Source organism: Pelodiscus sinensis, chromosome 31 (genome assembly GCF_052426305.1).
Source record: "Pelodiscus sinensis isolate ZL-2025 chromosome 31, ASM5242630v1, whole genome shotgun sequence".
In the NCBI taxonomy this organism is placed as follows: domain Eukaryota; kingdom Metazoa; phylum Chordata; order Testudines; family Trionychidae; genus Pelodiscus; species Pelodiscus sinensis.
In genome coordinates, this window is record NC_143082.1 from 3,680,803 (window position 1) to 3,697,347 (window position 16,545).

The 16,545-nt window shown below is 62.6% G+C and overlaps 1 protein-coding gene across 11 annotated transcripts in view; it reads left to right on the forward strand.

Annotated features, from left to right (window-relative positions):
- Nucleotides 1–16,545, forward strand: part of NFIX (nuclear factor I X) — a 204,301-nt gene that overhangs the window by 108,418 nt on the left and 79,338 nt on the right. For 5 of the 11 annotated variants that reach the window (XM_089774603.1, XM_089774601.1, XM_089774599.1 and 2 more), the window contains one exon: nucleotides 9,478–10,009. In XM_089774603.1, coding sequence (XP_089630729.1) covers nucleotides 9,478–10,009 — 532 coding nt within the window. Of the gene's footprint in view, nucleotides 1–6,064; nucleotides 6,182–6,356; nucleotides 6,713–8,150; nucleotides 8,978–9,477; nucleotides 10,010–16,545 lie in introns of those variants that run through there. The other 6 variants (XM_089774605.1, XM_089774609.1, XM_089774608.1 and 3 more) reach the window with 6 other exon arrangements.

Sequence of the window (16,545 nt, forward strand, 5' to 3'; positions counted from 1 at the left end):
GCGGGAGGGCAAGGCCAGTAGAGATCTCTGGGTCCCCAGCGTCCCTTGGGGAGGGTCTGGGCCCGAGAGGCTTAGATACTGGCATCCCTTTGACTTTCAGCAGGGCTGGGGCTCCTAAATCCTCTAGGCTCTTTCCAAGAGCTCTTCTCGCACCCCTGGGGAGGTGGGCCCGGGAACGCCGGTCCCGCCTGGCTGAGTCAGACCCACGGCTGGATTTGCGGTTCGTAAGCAGGGTTCCTCGGGGGTTCCAGGTCAGTAGGTGGCCGGGACTCTCCCTGAAGCGAAGCCGTGGCTCCGTGGCGCATACAGCCCGTCCCTCTGTCCTCTGCCGGGAATAATCCCGTATTCATCTTCCCAGCCCAGGCCCCAGTGGGGCCCTCGTCCTGGCTTGGTCCCCGAGGGCTTCCACGGCCGTTGAGCCGGACCCTCCGAGCTGTGTCGCCGCCCTTGGAGGACGGAGAGCGAACAGGGCAGGTTGCGGGGCTTTTGCAGCCCGCTGCTTGACGTTCGGGGACAGGTGTGTGCGGGGGGGGGGGCAGCGAAATACCACTGGGAAGCGTGGCCGACGGTGCTTGGCTCCGCTCAGCCGTGCTGCCCCGTACCAGGCGGGGGCCGTTCCCAGCCCGGAGCCTGCAGCTCTCAGGTTTTAGCTTCGGGCTGGGAGTTCCAGCCCCGACTCCCAGACCCCGGGCCCCTGCCTGCCTGCTGCAGAGGCCACCGGACGCCCAGTTACAGAGAGGACCGGTCAGGACAAACGCCTGAAATAGCCCCGGGGGTGGGGCCCAATCCTGCACCCTGGGTATCAGTGGCAAAGCGCCTCCTGATTCCGTCAGCTGGGCACTGACCGTCTCTAGGCCCCGCTTCTGAGAGAACGTTTCAGGGGCCCCGCCAGGCCTCATGGGAGGAACTTGACAGCCATGGGGGGTCTCCAGGATCGGGCCCGCAGCTCCCCCAGCGGGGCCAGGGGGTGGGGATGTTCCAGTTTGAACCCAAAGGTGGTTTTCTCTGAAAAGGGCGATTTTGCCTCCCCTCCCTTCGGCGTCAAGCGCTGCCTGACGGCGAGCGCCTGGCGCGATTCGGGGGCTTTTTGTAGAACTGCTAGAATAGATTTTTTTTCTCTCTTAACAAAATGCTGGAGATAATTAAAGTGTGAGGAGTAAATTGCCCCTGCGCGTTCCTGTGGCATGCATTGTCTCCTCAGCCTCTACAACTTCTGCCCATTTTATCGCAGCCGGAGTTACAGCTCCAGCAACCTGGCAAACGCGAGCAAGGCCAGGCGTCCGTCTCCGGCGGCCTCCCGGTTCAGCCGCGCACTGGCGTCTGGCTGCGGGCTGCCGACGGCCCAGACACACGGGACGGGCAGCCAGGTTTTTTACCCGCGTGCCCAGACTTTTTTTTGTGGGCTACGCGGGCAGAATATTAAACGAAAAGCCCCTGAAGTCCATCAGGGCTGCTGGCCAGCCCCCAGGCTGCCTTCCCTGCTCCGTGCGCTGCCTTTCAAAACGGTTTTTGAGGGGCACCTCCATGGCAGCTAAGATCTGAACTGCGCCCCCTCCCCCGTCACCAACACCCCCACTTCCCGGCAGCCCACACGCCCCATTCCCACTGCAGTGAGAGGGATCGGAAAAGTCTCCCTTTGCAGAGCCGACCCTCCGTTTATCTTTCCAGGATCTGTCGGTGCGACCTGTCGTTATTTGCATCGTGCGTAGTCAAATCTGCCTCAGACCTTCCGCGCCTTTTGTACCGCTGCAGAGTCGCTCCGTTCCCAGTCTTGGGGCGCAAGGGCAGGTGTGGGTGGGGTGAGCAGAGCCTGTTGCGAGGGAAACGACCCCGATGGAGCGGATAAAAGCGGGTCTGAGCCTGCTCTCAATGGACTCGCTCTGCATTCCTGTTCCTTTTCTGGGGAGCAAAGATGCAGAGGGGACAAGGATCTGCGGCGTGGGCTGGCTTTACAGAATAGTTGAAAATGAATCGAGATAAACGAGACTCTGCCCTCCCGTCCAAGCGACTCCGGAATCTCCCCCTTTGTTACATTTCGGAAATCGACGGGCACCATTTCAGCGGCTTTGGGGGGCGTTGGAATATTTGCCTCCTGCTGGGTATTTTTATCAGAAAACATAATCTGACGGCAAGCTGGCAGTGGCTAGAAAGGAAGGCCCTTTGGTGTAAATCCGTCGGGTTTGGCTGGGGTTACGCCGGCGGCTTTGCCTCCTTGCATCAGTGGGTGGGAGACGTCTACCTCCCGGGTTTTCCTGAGCGCAGCACAAAGAACCAGCAAAATGCTGTTGTGTTTCCCCAAAGACCCCCCCTTCTCAAAGGTGCTGGCCTGGCTCTCGCCACCTGCGCCCCCAAGGAGAGATTTGGGGGAGATGTTTCCTTCCAGCGCAATGCCTCGTGGTGGCTGTGAGCTTCCACTCGCCAAGCGGGTTCCTTTGCTTCGTTTTTACATAAATAAGAAACGTGTTTTGTGGTGAGACGTCGCGATGGCGCAGGCGGCATTTTCCCGTCAGCGGTGCCCCCCACCCCCGAATGGGGGAGTGAATTTGGGAGCTTGTGGAGACAAAGGGCGGACAGAGCCCTAGAGAACCCGCTGCTGTGCCAGCTCCGCCAGGGTCCCTCAGTCCTGACCTCCGGGCCCCACGCCCCCGTCCCAGTCCTTCCAATCCTGAGCCCCACTTTGCCAGCTTGGCCAGTGCTCCCCAAGCTTGGCCCGCAGCCGGCTTACTGCTTTGATGCTGGACGCCCTCCTCCGCCCTGGCACGCCCATGACTCTTCCCTTCTGGGCACAACAGAACCCGCTGATCACCCAGCACTGGGGTCCCTCTCCACCCCCTCGGCGCCTTTCATTGACTGGGGCCGGAGGAGGGGTCAGGCAGACTCCTTCTCGCTGGTCGCTAGCACAGGGCTTCCCGCGGCCTGCGACAGTCACCCAGGGCTTCCTGCAGCCGCTCCCTGCTCAGAGCCGCCTGTCCTGTGGGCTGCAGCGAGAGCCAGAGCCCCCAACAGGCGGCTTAGTTGGGGGCACTTTGCTGCAGTTCTTGCCTCTGTGAGGTCAGAGAGGCGAAGGCAGGTTTCCATAGCAGCCTTTGCAGGTGCCAGGGGAAACTTTTTCGGCGCCTTTATCCGGTTGCTGGCAGGGCCCAAGTGGCGCTGATGCTCCGGGGAATTGGGTCCCAGGCCACGGAAACCTCCGATTTCCCTTCTGCCCGGTGGTTCCCTCAGCTCCCCGGGAGCAATTCCTGCTGGCCGCAGGCTCGCTGGGAGCAGCCAGACGTGTGCGTGCCCCTGGGCGGGTTTGAGACCCCCCGCCCCGAGCGGCCGCGTACGGAGCCCTGTCACTTGTCAGCTTGCTGCCTGCGGGGCCCGATCCTGCGGTGCCGTGCGTTTGGGCTGGGCGTGGGACGCAGAGCCGGGGCCAGCGCGTGGCAAGCCAAACTCTGCCTCCGTCCGAAATCCGGTGGGTTGGTTTTGCAAAACTCGGGTGCAGCGCCATTTCCAGAACTCTGGCTTCTTCCCTACGTTTGCCGCCCCGCGCTTGGCTGGGCGTTCAAATCCTTTACTGTTTTGTTAAAGTTTAGAGCAAACGGGGCAGTGGGACCCGCCGCTCTTTCCCCTCCACTTTGGAGGTTGCTTTTCGCTGTTGCCAACAGTTGCACAGAGGAAAAAAAAACCATTCAGTCCCCTGCAAATCAGCCCTTTCCTTTGATGCTATATTTGCCGATCTCCCTGCACAAATCTATCCTGTGCCGCTACTTTATTTCCCCTTCTACAGCTCTCGGCGTTGTTTGTGTTCTCTGCTCAGACAGGAAAAAATATTTGAATGCAGGCTCCTTTTTTTTGCAAATAGAAAACTGAAAGAGCTAGTGAACCATGATTCAAGTGTCTGAGGGGAGCCTCTTTCTTTCTTAGCATTAATTAACTCAAGTTCGTTAGGACATTGAGTCTGCTGCACAGTTTTCTCTTGTGCGGACTAAATCGGGTCAGAGAGGGAAAATCGTAGCAAGCAAACACTTTGTGTCGGAGCAGAAGAATGCCGAGAGAAAACAGAGCGATATCATGATTGCACGGCTGCATATTTGCATGCGTGGGGTTTCCTAGAGATATATTTGTGCGGGGGGGGGGGGTCCGTATCGGGAGGATAGAAATGCCCCTGCCGCCTCGTCCTAGACTCTGGCTTTTGACTAGCGCCGGGGAAGCGGAGGGTCAGAGCAGGCGGGGAGAGAAAGAAAGATGCTGTCCCCGCAGCCTGTGCCAGCCGAGCTCGGGGAGGGCCGGTTTTGCACTAAGCTGGCGGCTGACTGAGCAGGAAAAAGATTTGTTCGCTTTTAAGCTGGGGAGGCCACGGCCTCTGGGTGCACGCAGGGCGGGGAAACCAAGGCACAAAGATTCCAGCCCGGAGCCCCCGGAAGGCGGTCGAAGAGACTGTCCGTGCCCCTTCCCCGGCCGGCCGGGGCAGGTGTTGTGCGCTGCAGACGGGAGAGGAAGAACGCCACGTTCCTCGGCCAAACCCCCGTGCGCCTGCAAAACTTTGGCCCCGATTTCTTCTCTCCCTGTCGCAACAAGCGCAAGCCCCGGGCGGGTGCCGGCGACAGTTATGTGCTATTCATTCCCTAGGGCAAGAGTTTGCCAGGGTGCCAGGGCCTGTTCCTATGGCAACGCCGGGAAAGCTTGACACGCCGCTGCTGGAAACGAGAGCCCCCAAATGAAAAGCGTGGGGGGGGGGGGGGGGAGATAAGATCAGGAGTCGGAAAGTTTGACTTGGAGTTAGGAAAGCTCCTCAACTGTCCCTCAGGCCTCGGAGCGGATTGAAAAACATCCCACCGAGTGAACGGATTCCAGGTTCGGCAGGTGCACGATGGGCTCCGCTGGGGGTGCAGCCCCACCCCAGTGTGTCTGCATGTCAGGGGCCCGGCCTGCGGGGGCATGGCCAGCCAGACGGGCACAGGCACCCGGCCAGGTCTGGGTGCGCAGTCGGGTGATTTTCCCTGCGTTTCTCTTTCCTCCCTGCCCGCCTCGGCCTCCTCCCCAGGCCTTCTCTTCCCCCCGAAATCCCGCCCGGGCCTTCCTCCTTTCCAGTCGCTTCGGCTCTGTTGCTTTGCCGTCCCGGCGAGGGGCACGTCTGATCCACCGCCCCCTGCGGCTCTCGCTGCCGGGCGCTGGTGCACAGAACCCAGCGCCCCGGCCCGCCGCTCGAGAGCCCTGCCTGGCCATGGTGTACTGCCCCCTCGTGGGTGCCCCCCCACCCTCGTGGGAAGACGGTGTCCCTCGGGCCCAGCTCAGCCGTGGGCCGGGGATGGGACTGTGCTCAGACAGGTGCGTTGGTATCTCTGCCGCCGGGCTCCCGTGCGGCCGGAGGACGGGCAGAGCCCACAGGGAGAGCAGCCGCCGCCGCGCGTTCGCCTGCCCGGCTCCTGCCGCATGGAGCCGGCCTGTTCCCGGCGCGTGGCGGCTTGGTGCTCTCCCGGACTCACTCGAAGGGGGGCCCTGGCCAGCCCTGTGGGTGCCAGCCCTGCCCGCCTGGGCCCAGTCCCACCGTTGCTCGAGCAGGCGGCGATTTGCAGCAAGCCCACCTGAGCACCCTCCGAAAACCCGCTTTAACCCTGTTCCCCATTTGCTTTTCCCTCTCTCCTCCCTCCCCGCGGTGGCCTTGCCCTCCACGCACTTCCGCTGCCTTTCCCCTTGCCTGGGTGTTCGCCTTCCCCCTGCGGCCCCCCCTTCTGACTTTGTATTTCCAGCGTGCTCCCCCCAGCTGTTTCGTTTCCATTTGATGGTCCCCCCGTGTGCCGGCAGCTCCCGTCGCCCTGCCCTCCTCCGGGGTGCCCGCTGCCCGTCTGCGTGTGGTTTGGATCGGAACGGTCGTTGTTTTCCTTATGGGAACCATCCCGGGGGCGGGGAAGAATCCCCCCACAGGCAAATCCCTCGCCGAAAGTGAAAGTTCAGCCTTCGGGTCTAAACCCTGGAGACTCGAACTCCGAATCGTCCCTTCTGGGAGCGAATCCTCCCTCCCTCGTCTTCCCCCTTCCTCTTTCACTTTCACTTTTTTCTTCTCTCTCTCTCTCCGCTCTCCCTTTTCTTTGCAACTTCCCCCCCCCCACCCCCTGGACTCGGCTTTCGTGCCTTCATGGCACCAGTCCAAATTCCCTCCCCCGCCTCGCGGATGGAGGAGAGCAGGCAGGCACAGGTATTTTGTCTCCCCTAACAAAGCGGGGGGGGGGTGGTGCGGGGGGGGACCAGTCACCTTTGTGTGGCTCCCCGTGGGGCGTGCCCCCCGGACGGGGCTGGCCACAGGTATAAATGCAGGCAGGCCCGAACGGCCCCGAGCAGCGGAGGGCAGTGAGGAACCGTGGCTTCCTCGTGCGCGGTGTGCAAGGGGCGGATCGGAGCCTGGGGACAGCACAGCCCTGCTCGCCTGGGCTGTGGCTAGGTTTGGGATTGGGGGCGGGGGGGAGCCGGGGAAATGACAGCCGTCGCCCCCCACCTCGGCCCTCCCCCACCATCCCCGCTCGCGCTTCCTTGGCAGCCTGCTCGGGAGCTGGAGAGCTGGCAGCAGGGCCTGGGCCTGCCTGCGGGCGTCGGGGATAGAGCCGCGGCAGGCTAGCCGGTGGGCCGGGCCCGCGCTCCCGATCGCCGCAGCTCGGCCAGGCCAGCCGGCACCTGGGCGCAGGGCTCCCGGCGGGTAGGGATGCTGCGGTACTACGGCGACGGCGGGCGCGTAAGTGCCTGGATGGGCAGATTGGGGGCATGGCTGGGGGGTCGGGACCAGTCCTCCCGCTTTGGGTAAAAGCTGCCATTTCAGTCCCCCTTGCCTCGGCTCTGCGCCCCTGGAAAGCCGGGATTTCTCAGCCGCGGGCTGCCGGGGGTACAGCCAGAAATGCCTGCAAGTCAGGGCCGCTTTCTCCCCTGGCGTTCTCTCCTCTCTCCTTCCCCCTTCTCCTTCTCTCCTCCACTTCCTCCGTCTTCCTGTTTCCTTTCTCTTTTCAGTCCCTTCTCGGGCCGCAGGTTTCCCCCTTCCCTTCCCTCCCTCCCACCCCCTTTTCTTTTCTCTCCTTCCTCCTCTCTCATCCCCTCTTTCTCGCCTTTCCTGGCTCCCCTTCCTCCCTTTCTCTCCCACTTTCTCCTGCTTTCGCTGTCGGGTTTTCTACTCGATGCAGCTGAGCGTGCGGCACGGACAATAGCCGAAAAATAAATAGTCATGCTTTGCACAGAGGCAATGTCGGGAGGGCTCGCCTGGAGAAGGCAGTTGCTGTGCATTGGAGGGGACTTTAAAAGTATCCTAACTTCGCACCCCTTTGTCCGTCCCCCAAAATAAGATTTTTTTTTTGGCTTCCTAGGATATTTTTAAAAAAGTCAATCGGCCCCTTTAGCGACCGGGTCTGTGTGCTAACATTGACAAGCCGCGTTGCCACCCATTCTAGCGCTTACCCGCGGGGATCAGGGGGAGGCGGGAAGTCAGTCGGCATCTCTTTTTTTAAAACATTTTTGTTTGGAAAAAAGAATCACCCAAGTTGGCAGGGACAGGCCAGGCCGGGAGGCCTGGGGCAAATCCTTGACGACTGTCGAATTGGGCCCTTGGTTAGGAGGCAAAAAAAAAAATCTTTGCCGTGATGGTGTTTTTCTGTGCGGTTGGGAATGGGCAGGGTTTGAAACTGACGATTCTGCCGCTTAGAAAAAAGTCTCCGCGGCTTTAATCTGAACCGTGTGTGGGGGGGGGGAGGGGGGAGGTGCAGATTTGGAACGAAATCTTCTGTCCTTTTTTATAAATAGACAGAGAGAGAGAGAATGCGGGAACGAGGGACAGGGAAAGAGAGAACAGCTGCTTTTTCCAAGGCCTTGTGGGACTGCCTGGGTTGGGTTTTTTTTGGTTGTTGGGGTGGGGGTGGGGGTGGGGGGGTGGAGAATGGAGTTTTTTATTTATTTAGCAATTTTGTGCCAGTCTCCCGCACTCCGAACATCCAGCGCCCGAGGAAAAAAAATGAATCGTGGCTGGACTTTGCTTATTCATTAGATATAAACTTGTCGATTTGGCAAATTGTTTTCAGTCTCTTAACTGCACAGTCTCTGTGCCACCGGCCCCCCCAATCCAACCCCCCCAGTTTCTGCTCCGCCAACCCTCCCCCCCGCCTCCCTTTCGCTTTGATGCAGCCATTGGCTGGTCTGGAAATGTGTCTGCTTGCCAAATACGTGAATCCTTCCTCTCTCTTTCGCTGGCATTGGCACAGGCGAATGGTTGGGGACCGAGCATGAAAGGAGCGAGCGAGCGAGTTTCGGATGGAAAAGGGAAAAGGGGGGTGGAAGGGAGGAAAACAACAACAAAACCCCCCAAAACCAAAACAAAACCCAGCCCAAACGCCTGAGCACTTTGGGTCCTGCCAGCGGCGGAGCACAGTCGGTTCCAGCGCGGCGTCCGCCCCTTCCCCTAGGCCTGCGCTCGCCCTCCGCCCGGGCGGAGGGACCCGCAGCTAACTTGGCATCTTGGCGCCGCTGCCAGCACCGCAAAGCCCTCCCCCCCTTTCTGCCGCTCCTCTCCCTCTCTCTGGGTTTTCTTCCTTCCTTCCTTCCTTCCTCCCTCTGTTTGTCTTTTTTTTTCTGGAGGGGCCGTTTGGGAAATATATTTATTTTGACCTGCCGCGGGGTTTCTCAGTTAGAGTATTGGGGTTCTACAGATCCATCACGCTGTGCCCCACACCTCCAGCTCCAGCCTCCTTCCGCCCCTCCCCTATTTCCATCCTTCCTGCCCCCCATTTTTAAAAAATTCCCTATTCCCTCCACAAGCGAGAACTCCCCCAAGCAAGCACCCCCATTCCTCCCCCCCTTTCTCCTCCCTTTAAAATTTCTACCTTCCCTCCTCCTTGTCCCCTCCTCCCCCTCCGGCTCACAGCCCCCACCTCCTCTTCCCTCCCCCCTCCCCCCGCAACTCGGTTGAGTCCAGAATTTCCGAATCGGGGGCTTAGCTTTGCCGGAATGAGACGGAGCAATGGTAATTATGGTGCTTTTTGTCATATTTCGTTTGGGGGGAGGCAGCTTGAGGAAGAGCAGATCTTCCAAACGAAAACACTCCCCCACCTGCCGGTGAAGAGGTTAACCCGAGACTCAAAGTACAGTGAGGGGGGCAGGTCAGGACGGGGGCCAATTTTGTCTTTAACCCCAGGGCCAGCAGTGGAAAAGTAGCAGAGTTTCGAGTGGCGAGTTCCAAGGGGTGAATCGTCTTTTGCCTTTTTGCAGCCGTGGGAGGGGAAGGCAGAAGATGGGAAAGATTTCAGAGAAAATCAACTTCCACCGCTGGCCCAGCTCTTCCGGGCCGGTCTCGTGTGGCAGGCTGGGTCGGTCGCCTTTCTCAGGGCTGAGAGCCTCGTGCCGCGCGACGCGACCGGCCAGGGGAAGTGGTGAAAAACTCGCGGTCCTTCGATTCCTCGTTCTAACCTTTCCCCCTCCTCTTTTGTGTTGTCCCCTCTTTTCCCCCTCTCCCACCCCCCGTAGGATGAATTCCACCCGTTCATTGAAGCTCTCCTCCCTCATGTGCGGGCCTTCTCCTACACATGGTTCAACCTGCAAGCCAGGAAGCGCAAGTACTTCAAGAAGCACGAGAAGCGGATGTCCAAGGATGAGGAGCGCGCCGTGAAGGATGAGCTGCTGGGGGAAAAGCCAGAGATCAAGCAGAAATGGGCATCGCGGCTGCTGGCCAAGCTCCGCAAAGACATCCGCCCTGAGTTCCGGGAGGATTTTGTCCTGACCATCACCGGTAAGAAAGCGCCGTGCTGCGTCCTCTCCAACCCGGACCAGAAGGGCAAAATCCGCAGGATTGACTGCCTGAGGCAGGCCGACAAGGTGTGGAGACTGGATCTTGTAATGGTCATCTTGTTCAAAGGGATCCCGCTCGAAAGTACTGACGGGGAGCGGTTGTACAAATCCCCGCAGTGCTCCAACCCGGGCCTCTGTGTCCAGCCGCACCACATTGGAGTCACAATTAAAGAACTGGATCTTTACTTGGCGTATTTTGTTCACACTCCTGGTAAGTCTGCTTCCCACAACCGGTCCCCATCACTGCTACTTGTTCTGGTGTTGAATTTCCCCAGGGATCTGGCTGGTTCCTTCTCTCTTTCTTTTCTCATTCCCTCCTCCAACCTTTATCTCCGTCATTAACAAATTGGCCTCTGTTATTTTCTTGTGCCAATGCCCCGTGGGCCTCAGCGCCTTCTGGAGGGGCTTGTGGTTTGTCCCTCGTCTTCGTACCCACGATGCGTGGTGAGACGCCCCCAGTTTTGCACGGAGGTGGGGAGGGGCAGTCGCTCGTGCACCCGTACCCGTGAAATGCCCACTACTCTGCAAACGGCGACTTCAGAAACAAAAAGAAAGAGAGAAAAGATTCAGTCCGGGAGGGGAAGCGGCGCAGTTTCATTCAGGGGAGCTTTCCTTTCCCTTTTGCTTTGATGGTCACCGAGAACCCGTCTGGATTTTGTTGGTTTCTTTTGTTGGCTGAGCGGGGGGCCGAGGGGGGAGGCTGTGCCGGTGGCAGGGGAACCGCAGCACATCCAACTCGGCGGTGCTGGGCACTTTCCCACTGTGTGGTGGTGGCAGCAATCCGGCAATTTGAGTGGGCACCGTCCCAGGCAGGAAGCTGGTTCTCGCGAGTTCCTCCTCTCGTGTGCCCCTGCCCCAGACACTGTTGTCTTCCAGATTCCCCCTCTGTCTCTGGGTTCTTCTTGTCTTTTTTGGAAAGTGGGGCTCTCTGGGGGCGGGCGGGGTGGGTCGTCAGATCCTCCCTTCGCAATTGTCTTTTGGCTTTGGTTTGGCTTCCAATTGAAACAGAAAGGCCTGGTTAATTTTTAGCCTTTGCCCGGATACACCCAATTTGCTGCAGACTTTGAAATCCAAACGGGCCGGTGGAGTGTGATCCCGTGTTTACATTTTGCTCAACTAACTTGTAATGAAGAGGTTGACCAGAATTTCCTCCTCCTCTCCCCCTCCCTTGCCCTGTCTGTCTCTGGCTGCGTTTCTCTCCTATTTCTGTCTTTCCTTCTGTGACTTTCCCGCTTTCTGTCTTTCTTTCTCGGATTCCTCTTGCCTTTCTGTCTTTTCCTGCTCTCTTCCCTCGGGTCTCCCGCTGCATCCAAACTTCCCCAGCCTTTCACAGGGACCTTAGTTACTGCTCCCTCCTTTTCTTCCCGTCTCTCACTGTCCTCGTCAGAACGGAGGCAGCGACCAGAGCAGATCTTGCAGGATTCGGGCTTCAGCTGTGCTGGGCCTTAGCAATGGTTTCCTTGCGAGCGTCTGTCTCCTAAGTGGTTTGTATTTTATATCTCCCACCGTCCTGCCAGGGAGGCCGTTTTGCCTCTGGCTTGTGTGCGTGCGCCAGGGCAGCATCTGTGCGCGCAGGTTTGGTAGGCCTAGCGCGCTTGCTGCCATACAGCTCGGGATCGCCAGCCGTCCCCCGCGCACAATTTGTTAAAAGAACGAACCTGCAAAATGAAATAAAACAGGGAAAGGTCGGGCATGTAGATCCGCACACGCAACCCCTCGCACACGTGTGTGCAAACACTAATGCGCGACACGGTCATGCACACACAGAGCATCAGCACGCAAACAAACACCCGCCTGCCGAACCCTGGCACGGAACCCCAATGTGCACAAAAAACCCAGTGCATATGCGCACGCGTGGAACCCCAGTGCTTGCACACACACAGAACCCTGCACACACGGAACCACAGTGCAGGCACGGAACCACAAGGTGTGCACACATAAAACCCAGCACACACGTGTATGTGGAACCCCAGTGCGTGCGCACACATACAACCCAGCACACACATGTGCACGTGGAACCCCAGTGCGTGCGCACACATACAACCCAGCACACACATGTGCACGTGGAACCCCAGTGCGTGCGCACACATACAACCCAGCACACACATGTGCACGTGGAACCCCCGTGCGTGCGCACACATACAACCCAGCACACACATGTGCACGTGGAACCCCCATGCGTGCGCACACATACAACCCAGCACACACATGTGCACGTGGAACCCCCGTGCGTGCGCACACATACAACCCAGCACACACATGTGCACGTGGAACCCCCGTGCGTGCGCACGCACAGAACCCCAACGCACGCACAAGTGCACCCCAATACAGAGGACCCCATTCCTCAGCCCCTCTGAGAACCACTGAGGCCCCGCAGAGCCCCAGCGCCCTGGCCCCAGTGGTCCCATCCCCGCATCTCGCAGGCTTCGAGCTGGCAAAGGAAACAGCACCGGGCGGGCTGGGCACGGTCAGAGCTCCCGGCCGCGGGCAGCGGGGGATCAGGCCTGTGGCCTCCCGCCCCACAGCCCAGGCACTGGCTGCGTTTGCCCATCCCCGCTCGGCCCGTGGAGTCGGCTGGGCCCAGAGCTGGGCTGCCGGGCCCAGGGAGGGAGCAGGCTCTCTGCAGGGGGCACCAGTGTCTTTTCAAACCCAGGGGCCTGAGGCAGAGCCAGGATCTCCTGGCTGCGGATTGTCTTCATTTGCCCCCCTCTGATCCCCTGCCATGGGCACCAGCCCCTGGCGCCCAAGGGCCGGGAGTTTCCCTTAGCAAGGCTCAGGTGCCCGGAATGTGGCCTGTCTCTGTGGGCTACTAGACCCCCGTGCGCTGCCCTCCCCCCCCCCCATGCCACTTCACTAAGCAGGCCCACAGCCCCGGCTTCTGTGACCCGCATGGCCTCTGGGGCTGCCTGTGGCAGCACAGCCCAGCGGGCGGGGGTCTGGCTGCCGGGGGCATGGCCGCGTGGCGCAGCGGGCGGGGGATCTGGCTGCCGGGGGCATGGCCGTGTGGCCCAGCGTGCGGGGGGTCTGGCTGCCGGGGGCATGGCCGCGTGGCCCAGCGGGCAGGGGGTCTGGCTGCCGGGGGCATGGCCGCGTGGCGCAGCGGGCGGGGGTCTGGCTGCCGGGGGCATGGCCGCGTGGCCCAGCGGGCGGGGGGTCTGGCTGCCGGGGGCATGGCCGCGTAGCCCAGCGGGCGGGGGGTCTGGCTGCCGGGGGCATGGCCGCGTGGCCCAGCGGGCAGGGGGTCTGGCTGCCGGGGGCATGGCCGCGTGGCGCAGCGGGCGGGGGGTCTGGCTGCCGGGGGCATGGCCGCGTGGCCCAGCGGGCAGGGGGTCTGGCTGCCGGGGGCATGGCCGCGTGGCCCAGCGTGTGGGGGGGTCTGGCTGCTGGGGGCATGGCCGCGTGGCGCAGCGGGCGGGGGGTCTGGCTGCCGGGGGCATGGCCGCGTGGCCCAGCGGGCGGGGGGTCTGGCTGCCGGGGGCATGGCCGCGTGGCCCAGCGGGCGGGGGGTCTGGCTGCCGGGGGCATGGCCGTGTGGCCCAGCGGGCGGGGGGTCTGGCTGCCGGGGGCATGGCCGCGTGGCGCAGCGGGGGGGGTCTGGCTGCCGGGGGCATGGCCGCGTGGCGCAGCGGGGGGGGGTCTGGCTGCCGGGGGCATGGCCGCGTGGCGCAGCGGGCGGGGGGGGGTCTGGCTGCCCTGAAAGCGTGATGCCCAGTCTCCGCCGGTTGCGCTGGGCTGGGGGTGCAGATGAATTTGCCTGCTAGCGGACAAACCCCACTGAGTAGAGGCAGCAGCACCAGCCTGTGCGGCCGGGGGACCTCTTCCCCTGTGGGGTGCAGCCGTCTGGGTGGAGCAGGGCCCCTGTGCCTTTCTCAGGTAAATGGACCCTACATCTCCCCCCGGCCTCCAGGTTTCATGGTCAGTACCAGAAGACAGGATCCCCTCTGTCTCCGTATTCACAGCCCTCTCTGTCCCCAGTTACACCCCTCTATAGCTTCCCCAGTCACACCCCAGCCCTGCAGAATCACACCTGTCTCCCCCTTTCACACCCCTTGCTCTAGCTCTGTCTGTGCCTGTTCTCACTTGCCTCTCTATCTCCTTTCACACTCCCTCTAGGCCCAAATCACAGCCCTCTCCAGCCTCCTCCGCCATTCACACCCCTTCCCTGCCATTCACACCCTTCTCTAGTTCTGTCTGCCCCTGTTCACACCTGCCCCTCCATCTCCCTTCACACCCCTCTTGCTCTGTCTGTCCCTGTTCACACCTGCCCCTCCATCTCCCTTCACACCCCTCTTGCTCTGTCTGTCCCTGTTCACACCTGCCCCTCCATCTCCCTTCACACCCCTCTTTTTGTCTCTGTCCACCCCCAATCACACGCCCCTACTTGGGGACCCACGGTGTGGTCTCTGGGGCTCTCCCTCAGGTGGTTGGAGCCGGAGGGGCAGGCTGCTCGGTGGGGGAGAATTAACCTTGGCACGGCTCCCTCAGGCCTGTGCGGGCAGGTGCCGTCCAGCCGCTGGGGCGTTTTCTGGCTCAGGCGGGAGTCGCTTTGGGGGGTGGCTGGAGCTTTCTGGCCTGTCCCTCCTCGCTAGGACCCCTGCGTTTCCTTGTGTGGTCTCTGAGGGACGCCGGCCGGTGGGTCTGGCCTAGCGGCCTGGCTCGCTCTGCGGGGGCTCGGGAGACGGACTGCTGCTTCCAAACTGACCCTCAGCCCCGTTCGGGGAGCTGCTGAGCCGTGCTCTGGGAGGAGAGCGGGGCCTAGTGGTCTGAGCGGGGGGAGCTGGGAGCCACGACATCTGGGTTGGACCCTGCCACGGGCATGGCCTTGGGCAGGTCAGTTCTGTGTCCCCTTTGGTGTCTCCATAGTTCTAAGCCAGTGTAAGCAAGGCCCCCCCTCGCTACGTGCCCAGAGCCTGGGGGGGGCAGTGCCCCCGGCCCCCCCTCGCTACGTGCCCAGAGCCTGGGGGGGACAGTGCCCCCGGCCCCCCCTCGCTACGTGCCCAGAGCCTGGGGGGGGCAGTGCCCCCGGCCCCCCCTCGCTACGTGCCCAGAGCCTGGGGGGGACAGTGCCCCCGGCCCCCCCTCGCTACGTGCCGAGAGCCTGGGGGGGGACAGTGCCCCCGGCCCCCCCTCGCTACGTGCCGAGAGCCTGGGGGGGGACAGTGCCCCCGGCCCCCCCTCGCTGCATGCCCAGAGCCTGGGGGTGACAGTGCCCCCGGCCCCCCCTTGCTGCGTGCCCAGAGCCTGGGGGGGACAGTGCCCCCGGCCCCCCCTCGCTGCGTGCCCAGAGCCTGGGGGGGACAGTGCCCCCGGCCCCCCCTCGCTGCGTGCCCAGAGCCTGGGGGGGGACAGTGCCCCCGGCCCCCCCTCGCTGCGTGCCCAGAGCCCGGGGGGGGGGGGGCGCATGCGGCTGTCTGTATTTAGCTCTCCCAGCCCAGGCCTGGGGGCAGCCCCACCCGCCTGGCAGCTGAATTCAGGTGGGGGGAGAGACGGGCCACCTGGCCCACGGCAGCCCCCGGGCAAATTCTTCCCCAGCCCGGCCGCCGTGCCCGGTGCCAGTTCGGGGCGCGCCACCACGCGCAGGCCATGTTGGAGCTTGCCCAGCGCCATGGCAACAGCCGGGGGTGCTGGCGGCAGGGTGCAAAGTGCCGGGCGGTGCCGGGGTTGGGCTCCCGGCCCCTGTGCCACCCGGCCCAAGCAGCCCCCGCCCCGGGCTGGGCTGGGAGGGGGCGGCCTGGGCCGGGCTGGCTTGTTTCTCGGGTGAGGTCGGTGCTGCCCTCGCTCCCAGCACCTTGGGGCATCCCCGCTGCCCTCCGAGCCCGGCGCTCCGCGTGTGGCACTTCCCCGGCGTTTCCTTCCCCGCCCCGCGCCCCTCGGCACCCAGCCTGCTCCCCGCAGCAGCCCCCGCCCAGTCCCCGGGTGGTGCTGTAACCACTGAGCCTTTCTTCCTCTCCTCCTCTGTCCCCATCACGCCCGACTCCTCTCCAAGCCCCGGGGCCCCAGCTGGAGCCCCGGTCACGCCTGCGGTGCAGGGCATGGGGACAGCCCTGGGAGACGTGGGGGGGCTGGGTGCCAGCCCCTTCCCTTGGCATGAAACCGGAGTCACTCTAGCTGAAGTGGAGTGACTCCAGATTAACTCCCAGGCCAGTGGGGGCAGAGACTGGCTTGTAGAGCACCGGGCACAGCGAGATGCTACCAGCCAGCCAGCCAGGGCGGGCAGGGCAGGGCACCGGGCACAGCGAGATGCTACCAGCCAGCCAGCCAGGGCGGGCAGGGCGGGCAGGGCAGGGCACCGGGCACAGCGAGATGCTACCAGCCAGCCAGCCAGGGCGGGCAGGGCAGGGCACCGGGCACAGCGAGATGCTACCAGCCAGCCAGCCAGGGCGGGCAGGGCAGGGCACCGGGCACAGCGAGATGCTACCAGCCAGCCAGCCAGGGCGGGCAGGGCAGGGCACCGGGCACAGCGAGATGCTACCAGCCAGCCAGCCAGGGCGGGCAGGGCAGGGCACCGGGCACAGCGAGATGCCCCCCCCCCCCCCACAAGTGCCCAGGCGAGACCTGGCTGCTGCTGAGTGCGCGGGTCCGCGTGGGACGCGCCGGCTGCCCGAACCGGCGGCCAGGCCAGGCTGGGCTGCTTCCCTGCCTAGGTGCCCGTCTGAAAGGTCCTTTCACAGGCCCCGGCCGTGTCAACACCGCGCCACAAAAGCTGCCTTTTATTCCTTGTTTGTTTTCATTTCCCCGGCAGGCGGG